Source organism: Octodon degus, unplaced genomic scaffold (genome assembly GCF_000260255.1).
Source record: "Octodon degus isolate 3935 unplaced genomic scaffold, OctDeg1.0 scaffold00133, whole genome shotgun sequence".
In the NCBI taxonomy this organism is placed as follows: Eukaryota; Metazoa; Chordata; class Mammalia; order Rodentia; family Octodontidae; genus Octodon; species Octodon degus.
The window spans coordinates 1,720,705-1,734,899 of record NW_004524709.1 but is presented as its reverse complement, the minus strand read 5'-3'; the positions used below and the strand labels follow the sequence as shown (position 1 = coordinate 1,734,899).

The 14,195-nt window shown below is 39.8% G+C and overlaps 1 protein-coding gene across 3 annotated transcripts in view; it reads right to left on the bottom strand.

Annotated features, from left to right (window-relative positions):
* The window catches only part of Celf2 (CUGBP Elav-like family member 2), a 598,848-nt gene extending 587,292 nt beyond the window's left edge, over positions 1-11,556 (bottom strand). For 2 of the 3 annotated variants that reach the window (XM_004641262.2, XM_004641263.2), the window contains exon 1: positions 11,388-11,555. In XM_004641262.2, coding sequence (XP_004641319.1) covers positions 11,388-11,440 — 53 coding nt within the window. In that variant the 5' untranslated portion in view covers positions 11,441-11,555. Of the gene's footprint in view, positions 1-11,387 lie in introns of all 3 variants that reach the window. The other variant, XM_023701316.1, reaches the window with a different exon arrangement.
* Between the last annotated feature and the right edge of the window lie 2,639 nt (positions 11,557-14,195).

The window sequence follows — 14,195 nt, the reverse complement described above, 5'->3', positions numbered from 1 at the left end:
ATCTATCTATCTATCTATCTATCTATCTATCTACCTATCTATCGTAGAAAATGTTACATTTAAACACTGAGTTTTACACTCAGCTCCAGAGGAAGAAATAATCTTCACTTTTGATGGGGGTGCCTAGGCAAGAGGAAGAGAGACCCTGCTCACTACCCTACGTCCACTCCTCAGTTCTTTCTCTAAAATGCCCAGTCACCTCTGTACAAATGAAAGTTAAGTTTATACTCAATATTGTTCCTTACTGCAAAAGCATATTGCTGATTAAAGTCTGACCTTAACCCACTAATGCCTGGCTTTGTTTCATCTTTGATGGTCATCTGGCAGCGTCTCAAAGCTGGGTCTGATGCCACTAGATCTTGGCCTGTGACACTGGCTCTGCAACACTCATAGAGATGCTTGCTTCATATTGGCCACCTCCTCCACTGGGTCTCCTGTCTTCTGATCCAAAGGACAGATTTTATTCTCAATGTTCTCAGTGTACTCTCTGGAGCCAGGTTTGTCTGAGACTGCTTCTCAAAGGAGCCTCCTGGGCTGAGTTTTCTTCCTGAATATGTACTTGTTTCTAGTGGGGATTCACTCCCTGACTCCTGAGCTGAGATTATTTTATTCCTGTCTCCTTATAAGGCCTCTTTGTTCTATTTGATTCTACTTATCCTGCGGGAATTTCCAAGCTAATGGAATGCCCCCTCTTGACCTCCTGCTGATGACAAGCCCCACCACTAAGATACTAACTCTTTAAGGCACCAACATGTTTCTTGTTGATGTGAAAAAAACTCTGATGGTTCCTTTGGATCTCCCTGCAGTGATTCCTTAGGCTCTATCCACTACCTCTTTCTCTCTTTCCTCCTTCCCCACCTCTCATCCCTTCCTTCAGCCCCCACCTCATATCCCATGGTACATCCCCAGCAAGCCCTCAGCTCCTCCCCTTCTTGCTCCATCCCTGCTAAACCTTTCCCTTCCCACCCGGCCCTCAGCACCTGAAGTCCCTGGAATAGCAGGATCTAACTGGGGTGTGCTCTTGAGGGACTCATGGGAATCCCAAAACCAACTGTTCTAGGCTGAAAAATCTGCCTCCCCCCAATTAGAAGCAGTCATTAGATCCGTAGCATCCACAATGTGTTATATCTAAGAACAAAAAATCTTAAAGTCCTTCTACAAATATTGGTATGAAGATTTGAACATTGAACAATCAACTTTAAGTTGCTCCAATCTGCCAGAATCACAATTTGGATCCACACATAAAATGAAGTACAGATAAAGAACAACTCTTATGTTAAATACTGATTTTGCATTATTGTATTATAAAGGATGTGTACCTAAAATTTTAGAACACCCAAAGACCTGGATGTGGTAGAACACTCCTGGCATTTTCCCACTAAGGAAAGTGAGCCAGGAGGATTGCAAATTTGAGGTCACTTTGGGCCACACAGTGAGTTCAAGGCCTCAGTTACACTGCAAGATTGACTCAAAAAGCAAGAAGAAGGAAAGGAGAAGGAGAAGGGGAAGTTGAAGAGCAATAAGAATAAAGAAAAAAATCCTCTATTTGAGTTGGTCTTTCTGATTATGTGTAATTTATGTATATTACATATTTTTATATATGTTTATATTTCCCTAACTCCAGATGGAACTTATATACCAAATTAATCTATAAAATTCTTCAAAGGCATTCTAACCTCATTGGCTTAGAGAGAAATAAGTACTTACATAAATTACATTTTCCTGGAATTCCTAGAAATACAGGAACCAATTCCAAAGTCCTTTTTCCCCAGAAGTCTTTAACTTTATGTAATTTGAGTAAACCATGGGTAAATGAGACTAGTTTAATAAAACAGGTATTTTTCAGGGCTGTCAACATTAAATTAAATGTAGGCATATACTTTTATTTGGGTTTACTCATCAAAGAAACTGAATACAAAAGTTAAAATTTATTTGAATCAAATTAATCATTAACTCAAATTATTTCAATAATAATTGTGTCTATTTTTATTAGTACATGTTTGTTGTACATAATGAATACATTTTTGTGAGTAGTTAGAATATACACTTGACACATCTTAATTCTTTTTACCTCCCTTCTCTACTGCTCCCTTTCCTGCCCTCGTTCTCCCTCCCTCCTGAGGCTTTAGGAACCCAGAATATTTGGGGGACCTCAAAAAGAGATTTAACCCAAATCTATATGTATTGTAGATTTGATGCCAACTTCTTGCCTTGGCTCCCTAGCTTCAAGATAATTTTAAAAATCCAAACTGAAATTCCTTATTAAAAATTCCTGCAAATCAAACTTAGAAAAGGTCCCTGTGGTCAATTTTCATTTTCGCTGTACTTAAAGAAATAATCAGACCACAATTTTTTTATGAGAAGAATATTTATTGAGAGAAAGAAAGCTTCTGTCCAAGAGAGGGACAGGAGGGGGGCCCGAGCGGGTAGCTCCCTGGGTAAGGCCACATTTAATGAGATTAGAATTCTTTTATGATAAGAATAATATGGATTTTTGACTAAAGAAGGAGGGTAAGTATATGAGAGACCTGAAATTCTTGTCTCGTTCATTGTCTCTGAGGTGGTATTTTTCACCTTACACTGGACTGGATCCTGCCATTGACACATAGGCCCTTGCCAAATCCTCAATTGCATTTTCCTTCAAAATCCAACTATAGGGCCAGCCAGATAGCTCAGCGGACTAAAGTGCCTGCTTAGGCAGAGCACAGTGGCTGGGGTTCGACCCCCAAGAGGACGATTGAGACTGGGTGTGGTGGTGCATGCCTGTAATCCCAGCACCTGGGAGGCTGAAAACAGTCACGTCACTAGGAGTCCGATCTACATAGTGAGACCCTGCAGACCCTGCACCAAATACATTTAAAAAAAAAAACAAAAAAAAAACCCAAATCACTGAACAACAAAATCTAACTACAACTTTCCAAAATTTTTCAGTTTTCCAATTTTTTCCCCTCCCTCCTACTACTGCTGGGAACTAAAAGCTGACATCTCTGATCCTAAGTAGGAACAAGGTCTATTTATAGACCTTTTGCTTCATGATGTGAAAAAAGTTGTGCATGCTAAGATATAAACTTCAAAGGAGTCATCACCATAGCAAGTCATGTCATAGATAATCCTTCTGCACAGGGCGGCTGCTGCATGGGCCACTGAGAAAGTCCCTAGGATGTCCTCTGCTCTGCTTTGGAAATAATCATATTGTGACACGAATGCCTATACCATCATCGTGACATTCAAACTGCAAAAGGGAAAATCTACCTGATTGCCACTGCTGTCCTCCCTTCTCTATCTAATCCACTTAGGAGTTAAATTTCCACTAATCTTTTCAACTGTGTTGCTCACTAGGTTCAGAGGAGTTTCTACTCCACTCCCACTAGTAATGATTGCTTTTTGATTGCTTTCTTTTTGGTTTCCATAGCATGGCCCCTCGTTAACTGCTCAATCACTCTCACCATCTAGTAAGTATCCTTGATTACCAACCACGTCTAAACAGATGGTTTAACTGGTCCTTAATGATTACATGGCAACAAATAGAGAATGGATTTATATTGTTCAGAGGAAAGCAGAGTATCTCTTCTTCCCTTGAATAAGAGGGGCGACTGGCAGAGTCTCTCTGACTAACCTTCAGTCAGGCTTCTCTAAGACTGCTTCTCAAGAAGGCTGAAACCTTAGCCTATGAGAACTATAGATTCCACATAGATGAATTTGCCTATTTCCTTTCCTGCTGTTAAAATGTTTGAACAAATGCTAACATAGTTTCTAGCAGCTCAAGGCCACTTCTAGCGTGACCCCATCCTCTCTTAAACTGCCTGTCTGAGAAAGCTCGAGGCAGCCAGAGAATTTGCTATGTGTTCTAGCCAACACCTGACTGGTGGCTCCTGGACAGACTTTTTTTAGAGCACTGATTCTAATTGGTTCCCAAGCCTGTGTCCTTCTTGTTCCTCTGAGACACATCTACTACACATATATATCCTCCAATGTAAGGGTATCTTTCTTAAGGATCTGAAAGCTATTCCTTTAAAAAGCAATGATCAGATAGAGAAAATGTGCTGTATGTGCACAATGGAATAACAGAGAAAGATGAATTTGAGTCATTTGTAGGAAAATAGATGGATCTTGAGACCATTGTGTTAAGTAAAATAAGTTAGACACATAAGGTTAAATATTGCATTGTTATTATTTAAGACTAAAATAAAGGAGAAATGATGGGAAACAAGAAGGTAAATGTTTTGGAGCCTGGGAAAGGGAGGAAAATGGGTTGGGGAGGTAAGATAAAAAATGATGAAGATGCAATATATGTGTACCAATTCTCCAAAACAAATACAATTATTTTGCATTATAAGCATATACAGCTAGAGTTTGCAGCGCAGACACCGCTGGCCTATGAGGCATGGACACTGACCAGATCTTTATGCTTTTCTACCTTGCTGACTCTGTGAGGCTCTGCTCACTACCTCCTACCCCAAACTCCCTAATTTTCCTTTAAAATACCCATTAACCTCTTACAAATCAAAAGTTGAGTTCAGCCCATGTTGGATGCAGTAGTAGACTACTGATTAAAATCTAACTTTGACAATGTACTGTCTGGCTTTATCTTTGACAGCATAAATAGTGGAATAAAAGTCACATGTGATTTTTCTCTAATCTGTGTTTTGGAAAAATGCCTTTCCTGTGGTCTCTGATTTTGCAGGCAATCTTAGCTGATTATATGAAGAATTTTTTTTATGGCTCTCCTAACAGAGATTACAAGTGATTTGCTGGTTTTGTTTTTGATACATTCCTAGCCCAGTTGGCTAAGGAAATAGATTCCATCCAGAATAGTAAAAATCAGGGCCAGGGAGATGGCTCAATAGAATAAGCACTTCCCTGGCAAGTGCAAGGGCCTGAGTTCAATCCCCAGTTCTGAAAAAAAAAAAAAAAAAAAAAAAAAAGTAAAAATGGCACCAGGTGTGATGGTGAATACCTGTAATCTCAGCACTTGGGAGGCTGAGGCAAAAGGATTTCTGGGAATTCAAGGCCAGCCTGGACTAATAGTGAGTTCAAGGCCAGCCAGAATTACACAGTGAAACCCTACCTCAAAAAACAAAGCTACACAAAACAAAAAGAACAGAAAAACCAAACCATCCAGTGAATGTCTTTCTGCTGATTATTCAAACCTATGGAGTAGGGGAAGAGAAAAAAAATGGTGTTTTTCTAAATGCTGGAATTTAATGAAAATGCAATGAACTAGTAGAACAACATATAGAAAAAGATGTACTCTGCTGTCTCATGTGATCCTAAGAAAACCTTTTCATTATTAGTTTCCATCTGTGCTGCATAGGTCAGGTTTTGTTAAAAATATAGATTATTCTCCAATATAACAATTTATTTTAATAGGCTTTGTATTAATTTTTCACAAATGGATAATTCAGCATACCTAGAAGATGTTACTACCTGTTCACTATATTTTAATAGCTTCTTTTCCATGGCTGTGCAAAAATTTTTTTCCCTAGTATCTAGTACTAACTGCATCAAAAGTTCAAATATTCCTGAGGGAAAAGGAAGAATTACATAATACAAATATTTCCTGAGATGTAGTTAAAGCAACACACGTCATCAAGCTTTTCAATGTACCAAGAAAAGGCATAACTAGGTAGAGAAGTAAATGTAATTTATAAAGTGCTCTGGCTTAGAGTTAGCAAGACCCAAGCCAATACTGTGGTTTCGTGCTCTGATGTGTGTGCTTCAGTATGCTGGTGAGCTTTGCCAGTGTTTCTTTCTGAAAACGACAGCAATACCACTCACCTTTTCACAAGTTGTTGTACAGATACAATACTGCATATGTGAAGCCCTTAGGGCAATTCTGGTGTGTAGCAGGAATTAATAATTTTTACATTTGATCCTATAAGAAGACTAATTCCTGACCTCCAGATAGTAAGCTCGCTCTCCCTGGACACCAGCAGAGCTTCCAGCAACCTCTCCCCACTCTGTGCACCTTCGAGATGTTATGGAGCCTGAACTGAAAAGCATCTTCACGTGGCCTGCATTCGAAATTACTCAGCATGCCTCTGGCGTAAATTTGGAATTCATCTTAGGAGCATTGTTAGCCACGTGAAAAGAAAATGTATACTAAGTGAGCTAGAGTACCCAATGAAAAAGAAAGAACTGAGACCAACCAATGACTTAAAACATGTCAGGATCTGGTCTTTTTTTTTTTTTTTTCTTATCAATATATGTATTGCTGTCATTAAAGAGAATTTCTTATACACTCAATAAGAGTTAAAACTATATTTTGAGAGCTGGTCAAATAGCTCAGCAGATTAAAGCACCTGCAAGCAGGCCTAGGGGCTGGGGGTTCGATCCCTGGGCCTGCTATGCTGGGGCCCGCCCCTTGGGCACACTGAAATGGAAATTGAGATTGGGCATGATGGTGCATGCCTGTAATCCCAGCTCTTGGGAGGCTGTAAACAGGCAGATCACTAGTCTGATCTAGTAGTGAGACCCTGAACACTCTGTAGATCCTTCCCTAAAATATAACAAACAAACAAACAAACAAACAAACCAAAAAAAAAAAACCCACTATATTTTGTTATAACTTTAAGGCTCATCCAAATATTTAAAGGCTTTGGTAAATCATAAATTTTCTTCAGACAATAATTACCTTTGTGAGATCAAGTGCTTATGACTTCAGGCATCTCTGACCTTTGAAATGTCACCAAGGAACCTCTTATTTTTTTCTCCTAATAATGAGGTAAGTTTTTTATATTCCTTTTGTCGTATGTAAAAACATCTCTCCAACTCCCTGTCAAAGTCACTTCTGTTTTCTTGTTTGTCACATCATTAATCTTAATAATAGATAAGGTGGCCTGAAAGCCACATCCAGGCTATTACATGCTTTTGTAAATAAAGTTTTATTGGCTCATAGCCAAGCTATGTTGTTTATAATTTTTTCCATGTCTGCTTTCATGCTGTAGTGATAAAGCTGAGTATTAGCAACAGAAATTATATATGGCCAGCAAAACCTGAAGTACAGTATTTGTGTCTGGCCTTTTTTAGATTTGCTAACCTCTGCTCCAGATCATTCTCCTGTCTAGAACAAATGAATTCTACTTGAATAATAGATGTATATATTAAATTCTTGGTGAAAATTCAAAAATTTTCCATATTACTAAATCAGATATTTTGCTGATTGGCACAGAAATAAGAATGCAAAACAGAATATGACACTGGGAGTTCGACAGTAATTAATTCATTAATCAATTCATTGAATACAATAGCAAAGAACTACTGTGGTAAATATTAAGAGTTAGATTGTAAACACAATACACAAAGTCTGTGGCCTTATGAGTGGGTGCCTAGATGAAGGAGACAAACAGCAAGCATCTCATCCATCCACTCATTCTTCATTCATTTATTCAATTTTGTCATGTGCCTAGAAATAGTTTAGCTACTACATATACCTGTATACCCCTTAAATAACAAATCATACATTCTAATAAGAGAAAAAGATAACCAACAAATGAATGTAAAAAATAGGATTTTTTGGCACTGAAATTTTTGTAAGTCAAAAGTAGTTGAATACTGAAAATCTTCTCTGGCTCAACCTATCAGAATATAAGCTAGGGAATGACTTGCAAAAAACTTTAAGGTGAGAGGTGGAAGAAGGGCTCACTGAGATGATGACTTTTGAGTTCAGACTTGAATGACAAGCAGCTGGAAAGCGCTGCTTCTAGTTAAGGGGAGATTCTTGGGTGGGAGGGAGGATCTAGTGCACACAGAGCTGAAGTAAGAGGAACAGAAAGATGGGAATGGGTGAAGAGGTGTAAAGCTTAGGTTAGACAGGGTTAGGATGAAGACACTGGCTTTCCTCCAAGAATGAAGGAGACAAGTCTAAGAAAGAAAATCACGTGCTCTAACAGACAGCTTTCGAATGTTTAGACTGAGAAAGCAGGAGTTGAATCAGGAAGAAGTAAGGAGTTTCGTGTAAAAGGAGATGTTAGCAGTGGGAGGCAGGGAACAGTGGAGAGCCACGAGAGTTGCCAATAGCTTAGACATACATAAAGAGGGAAAAATGGGGGCAAGCATGCTTAGCTTTGCTATTGGAGTACCCAGCTAGACAATGGTATGATTATTAGCTCATGATAGATATAAAAAAAGACAAGGTCTTGGGTGGCCTATACAGACATAGTTTGTGTCCTGTTGAGCTTCTGATCTGTGGCTCTGCTGAGGAGAGGTCTGGGCTGAACTGACCTCAATCAAGGGACAGGATGTAAGAACAAAAGAGAAAGTAGAGAATAAAATCTCTCAGGAAAGAAGATGGAGTTGGAAAACTAGGGGAGTAGTCAGGTCCCTCTAGAGAACCTATGACTGTAATCATTCCATTTCCTGAGCCTAATTCTCTCTTCTGGATATGGGACATATACCATTTTTGGAGTTTTTAAAGACCCGCATAAAGATGACACAGGGGCTGTGGAAGGAGAAGCCAGCTGGTCTGCATTCCATATCCAGTTTAATCTAATTAATTGCCAACTTTTCTCCCTCAAGTAATATCTGTGGACATCAAATCATGTACTACACATATTGACTGTTTTTCTTATTCTTTTACTCATGGGCCTACTATATTGTCATTTTTCTTCTGTGTACCACACATACTTTTTCCAGATTTAGCTTATCTTGATTCTTTGAGTCAAGTCATGGTGCTTGTGCTTTCCCAAGAAGAGAGAACTCTTACTATTGAAAATTGTTGGTATATCTTTTGGTGGCAGTTAGGTTTCTTTTATGTCCCTTCAGGTAGAGAGTCATTAAAACAGCTAACAGCACTATTCCTAGCCTTGATTTTTTTTTTTTCTAAGTGATAAAATGGACCTAGAATAGAGTGAAGTATACAGTTCTTGACATAGGCTCATGGCTTGAACTTGTATCCTGCAAGCAGATCCTGTCTGAAGACACCAAATTGTAACATAAGCAGATGTTAAAACTATGCCTCACAACCACTTTTCAGGAACAACAGGTTTGGCAAAACTCCAGGCCACATTCCTGACCCAACACTTAAAAATATCCCAGTTTATGTGGACTCAAAGGTCTTTCCCCATTTTATATACTAAGCATTCTACTCATTTGTTAATCAATAAGGGCAATGACTTTTTTTTTTTTAAAGTGGACAGGCATCTCTCACCCCATCTCTCTGGGTTTCCAATGCATGGTCATTGATGTAACTTACCACAGACAACCACAGATTACCTACTCTTAAGATTGTGTCATATCATTGCTTCTCATATCCATTATAGGCTCAGACTTATTGGTGGTGAACAGCATAATTAATCAAAATTAGTCAAAAGGATGCTTTATTGTAAACAACTAAGGGATTTAAAATTTGATTCATAAATTATAAAATTCCTTATCTCAGGAAGGATTATATCTAGTTAAAAAGCTGATGGATTAACATCTGCCAAGAAGAGGTGTGGGCCAAATGAACTCAGTGTACCCAAAGTAGTCCATACAAAAATGTTTATCTTTCCAGGGTCTCGCCAAGTTTCTAAAGCTTTGTTCACTCTAATCATAAAATAAACTTCACTTATTATAGGGACATATTTAAGGGAAAGCCAGCATTTTAAATAGGTTAAGACTTGAGATCATTATCCAGAAAGGCTCTTGGGGGCTACATTTTCAAAATTTGTAATCGAGCTCACACACATTCTTGAGCTGGAGCCTGCCTTATCTACTCACAGAATAATGTTAGGTTAATCATCCCAAAAGAATTTTTTGAAAGCGCTCTTAAGATATCTTTCAGTTTTAAAAGCAGGTTAGAAATTCATTTAAAGAAGAGGAGAATGAAGCATATTTTAGTAGCTGTACCATAAGAACAATTGCCAAGAATTTTATCACATCTCAATCGAAGATTAAGTTTAAACATGCAAATGGATTTTAAAATCATCACTGAACGATCCATAAAAAATGTTTGCACCATTTCATTGAGAAATCCTTGGAATTCTCTAATGAAAGTAAAAAGCTATAGACATAAAGATGTTCATTACATTGTTAATACAATTCTGGGACTGGAAACCATTTAAATTTTCAACAAACAGGAGAATCATAATAAATGATACACATCATCATGATGGTGTTTTATTTAGACATTAAAATTATGGTTATGAAAGGTTGGTAGAAACAACAAAACTGGAAAAAGCAGATTACATAATAGCACATATTACATGACGTACAGCACAACATGCATACACAGAAAGTTCTAGAAAGTAAGGTGTAATAATTTTAAAAATAATTAGGATGGACATTGGTCCTTTTCTTCCTTTACTTGCTCTGTTCTATAATGTTGCCTCAAACATAATAAAATTAGACAAATAGTAAGGCAGAAATCATGAAAGGGAAATAAGGATTTAGCTAAATAACGCAAGGTAAATGTCAAGGAAAAGAGGTCCCAGGAACACGCACTTTTCTTCTCATTTGTATTCCTCACTTGGGTCCTCGACTCTCTTATGAATCCATGATTTTGCACAAGTATTTGGGAAAATATGACATTGCAGTCTATAGAACTACTTTTAATAAAATCCCTCCACTTAACATTTTTATATTTTAAAAACTCAAAATATTTTCACAAGGAAACACCACTTAATAGCACTTAGAACTAATTTAAACCTTCCAATCCATTGCAAATTCTATCAAAGGCATGTGCTCCGACCTAAGTGGAGATGAAGTATGGACGCGGCCACCTTCAGCTCCTGGGTTCTAAAGTTTTGGGGCCTTTGAGAGATGATGGGGTCAGTGTTCGCCTTTTTAGGGGCATTCAGAGAATGAATTTATTTCATAAATTCAGCTCCTTCGGTTCGTTTTAAGGCCAGCTGAGTTTGTCACATGTACCTGCTTTTCCAATTTTGATCCAGGAATGAGAGGGGAGAGGTCAAACGGGAGGAAAACAGATTTCCACCCGTGGATCCCCTTCAAGATCATACGGGAGGAAAACAGATTTCCACTCATGGGTCCTCTTCAGGAAGGAGCGTGAGGAAGTGTTGGGAAAAGTCTGCCTATCTATCTGAAGTCCCAGAAAGCCTGCCACCTCCCACCTCACCCTTTGATGCCCCCTAAAGTCCAATAATTACATTCCGGAACTCTGGCTGCCAGGACGGGGCTGGGCTCTCATTTACAAGGTATCCCTGTGCCCCTCCTGTAGTGAAACTTGAGGACTTCACATTCACACGCCTGCCTTCACCAGCTCGAAGTTGTTTCCTTGTCAAAACGCAGCCTTCCTCCCACCAGATCTGCCTGTCACTTAACCCGCGACAGGCTGGCTGGCAAATTCCAGCGCACACCAACCAGGCTGTCCGCAAGTGGGCTGGGGGCGGGCAGGAACTTGACCAGGAACTCGAACAGCGAGGGGAGAGAAAGCAAAGCAGGCCTACCTTAAAACTTTCCAGTCTCTCAGGGGATCCAAGTCAGAGATTAGGGAAACCATTGTCTAGGAGCCGCGGAAGGCGAATCTGGAGCGAGGGGCCGGGGAGGAGGGGAAGGGACGCGGGCGGTGGTTTCTGGGCTGGGCTGGAGTGCGCCGAGCCCAGCGCAGTTCTTCCTCCTTCCAAGACTGATAAGCGCTCCTCCTGGCTTCTCTCCACCCCCCAAATCAATCTTGAGCTATATTACTTCCCAGCCCCGCTCGAGTTCTCCACGCCACCTTTTAAAGCCCCTGTAATCTGCTCCAACTGATCAAATTTGACCTTTTTGTAGCCCACTTTATTCCAAGCACAGCTCTCAGTTAAATCTCTCTTTATTAACACCGTCCTCCTTGGCTTTCTTTGGGAACAAACACAGATCAAGCCTGAAGCCTCCAGCCTTTACCAGCAATCATTTACAGATTACCGCAGGCTGCAGTCTTCTCCTCCTTTGGGGGGTTTCTCTAGCCTCGGAGATTTTGCTTTCATATTCCTGGCAGACGCCTGGTTAGGTTTCTTTCTTCCATTCTTTTCAGAGCTTAGGTTCTGGGACGCTGACCTGGGGGCTTAGAGCTTCCCTCCGAGGCTGTAACTACATTACAGTTAGGATTTGTTTTTTAAAAATAATTTGGAGCCGAACTGCTAACAAGCTAGGTTTTATTGTGTGTTTTCTGGCAGAAATTTTCCTACAATGCTCCCCTCCCTTCCTCCCCTCCTCTCTTTGGTTCTTGTGTTTTTATATAACATGAACTGGGAAATGCAGAATCTCTCTAAGCAGTAAGAAAAGGTGTGGGCTTTTCTCCCTTCACTTGAATATATTTCAAACCAAACATCCTTTCATTAATCGTCCGGAATTGTGTGTAACAGATGTTAAAACATATCCCAAGCAGTATTGTTATCCTGTAATGTCTGTGGTTCATCTCTTATCCCTTTGGACTGGCACTGGTGCTTTGTGAGGACGCAGATTTCTAATACTCATAAGCCCCGCCTATTAAGCATGGGTTTCTGCTCTCCCCGGAGGGTCCTGTTTTCCTCCTGTCTTTGCAGGATCCTGACATTACACACGCTTGAAGTCATCTCCCTTGGTTTCCAGAGACCCTGTCGCTCAGACTTCTCAAGATTTTTATTGCAGCCCATGCCGCACGAGCTTCACTTGGCATTCTTTCTTTATGTCAGAATTCCCTTTTTCTTACACTTATTTAAAAAGAAAATTTCAGATTGTTACCATAAATGGAAAATCAGCTCACAAGTGTTTGGTAGAAGGAATTTAAGAGAGCTACTAAAAACAATTACCATTGTGCGTAGACACAAGGCTCCCATAGAAGTCCTGTTTGTTAACAAGAGAGTTTGGAAGCTGGAGTGTAGCCCAGGGCTCTATCTTCAGAAATGAGAGAGAGAGAGAGAGAGAGAGAGAGAGAGAGAGAGAGAGAGAGAGAGAGAGAGAGTTGGGGGTAAAAGACATACTTGGTTTGCCAAAAGACTGCATTCAGAAGCAAGGAAAGGTTTAAGGTATAACTCAGTGTTTTGTATTGTCTTTAGTACTTAAGATCATTAGCCAGGAATAATGCGGATCTTTGTTTGCTATCTTCAGGCAGAACCCATCCACCTTACTCCTCCAGAAAGAATCTTGGTTCTAGTCCCAATTTTCTTCAGAGGGGAAGATACAGCTACAGCTTTGGGAAACCACTGCTCCTACCGTTGGAAGGTTCTGCTCTCTCCCAGTGCCTCCCTGAGCATTTTAATCCCTTTCCCTGCTCTCCTATTCTCCATAGACTTTGTTGCTCTTAAAATAGTCAGCAAATCCTTGGCTTCAATTTGCTTTCTCTTTTATAGCCCTCTGTACTCTCCTTAATGTCTAAAACGACCACGTTTTAGAAGTGAAATTATCTATACACAAAAATTAAAAGAAAATTTCATACCTTGTGCAAAAAATCCTTACCCCTCTGGGGCTTCAACCTCTTCCTGGGCTGTTTTTACTGTTCCACTGTGAATTCTGGGCCACACAGCAGTCATGTGTAAACACTCACAGAACACTTTTCACCCCCAAGTACTTCACCAAAGGTGGGTGATAGGGGATTGCTTTTATGTAGAGGGACCTCCAAGCAGTTTTGAGTGCTCAGTTGGTTAATAAGATGCTTTATTTTTCTGTTGCAAAGTTAAAGAAGAAAAGCAAAAAATCATAGTGAAATAGCTTCTTCAACCATAATGTCATCCTCATCCTTAGGCCAGAGCACTTCAGAGACTCAGGTCTGGGCAAGGGAGGAAAGAGGCATACTGCCTGGACAACAGGGCTAACAGGCCAAAGTGAGAAAGACTTGGCTTTTGGTCACAGGACCAAAGGACAAACAACCCATGAGTCTAAATTATGAAATAATGTATTGGAGCAGCCATCTTATAAAAAAATAAGCAGTAAATAAATTTTTTCCTTCAAATCAAACCTTGCACCAAGCCAAAGTACATAGAAGATCAAAGTAGTTAACATTTACTACCAGATATGGGACCACTATAATTTATAAGTGTGCTAACTCCTTCACTTCTCAGAACTCATTTCTTGATAAGTTGCCAGTGGTGTTCCCATTATGTCAGTATAAGTGGAGACTTTTCAGCATGGGCAAGTTTAGAAATCAGCCTGAATGCCACGGCATTGAACTTAGCAGGTAAATCCATGAAACTTGCTTCAGCAACCATTGTCTAGTAGTGTGTTGTTCTTGCAGAGTTACATGCAAGCAGAGTATATCTGCTTGGGGCTGGAATGGGAGTTGGGGTGTTTAAGGGTGACTT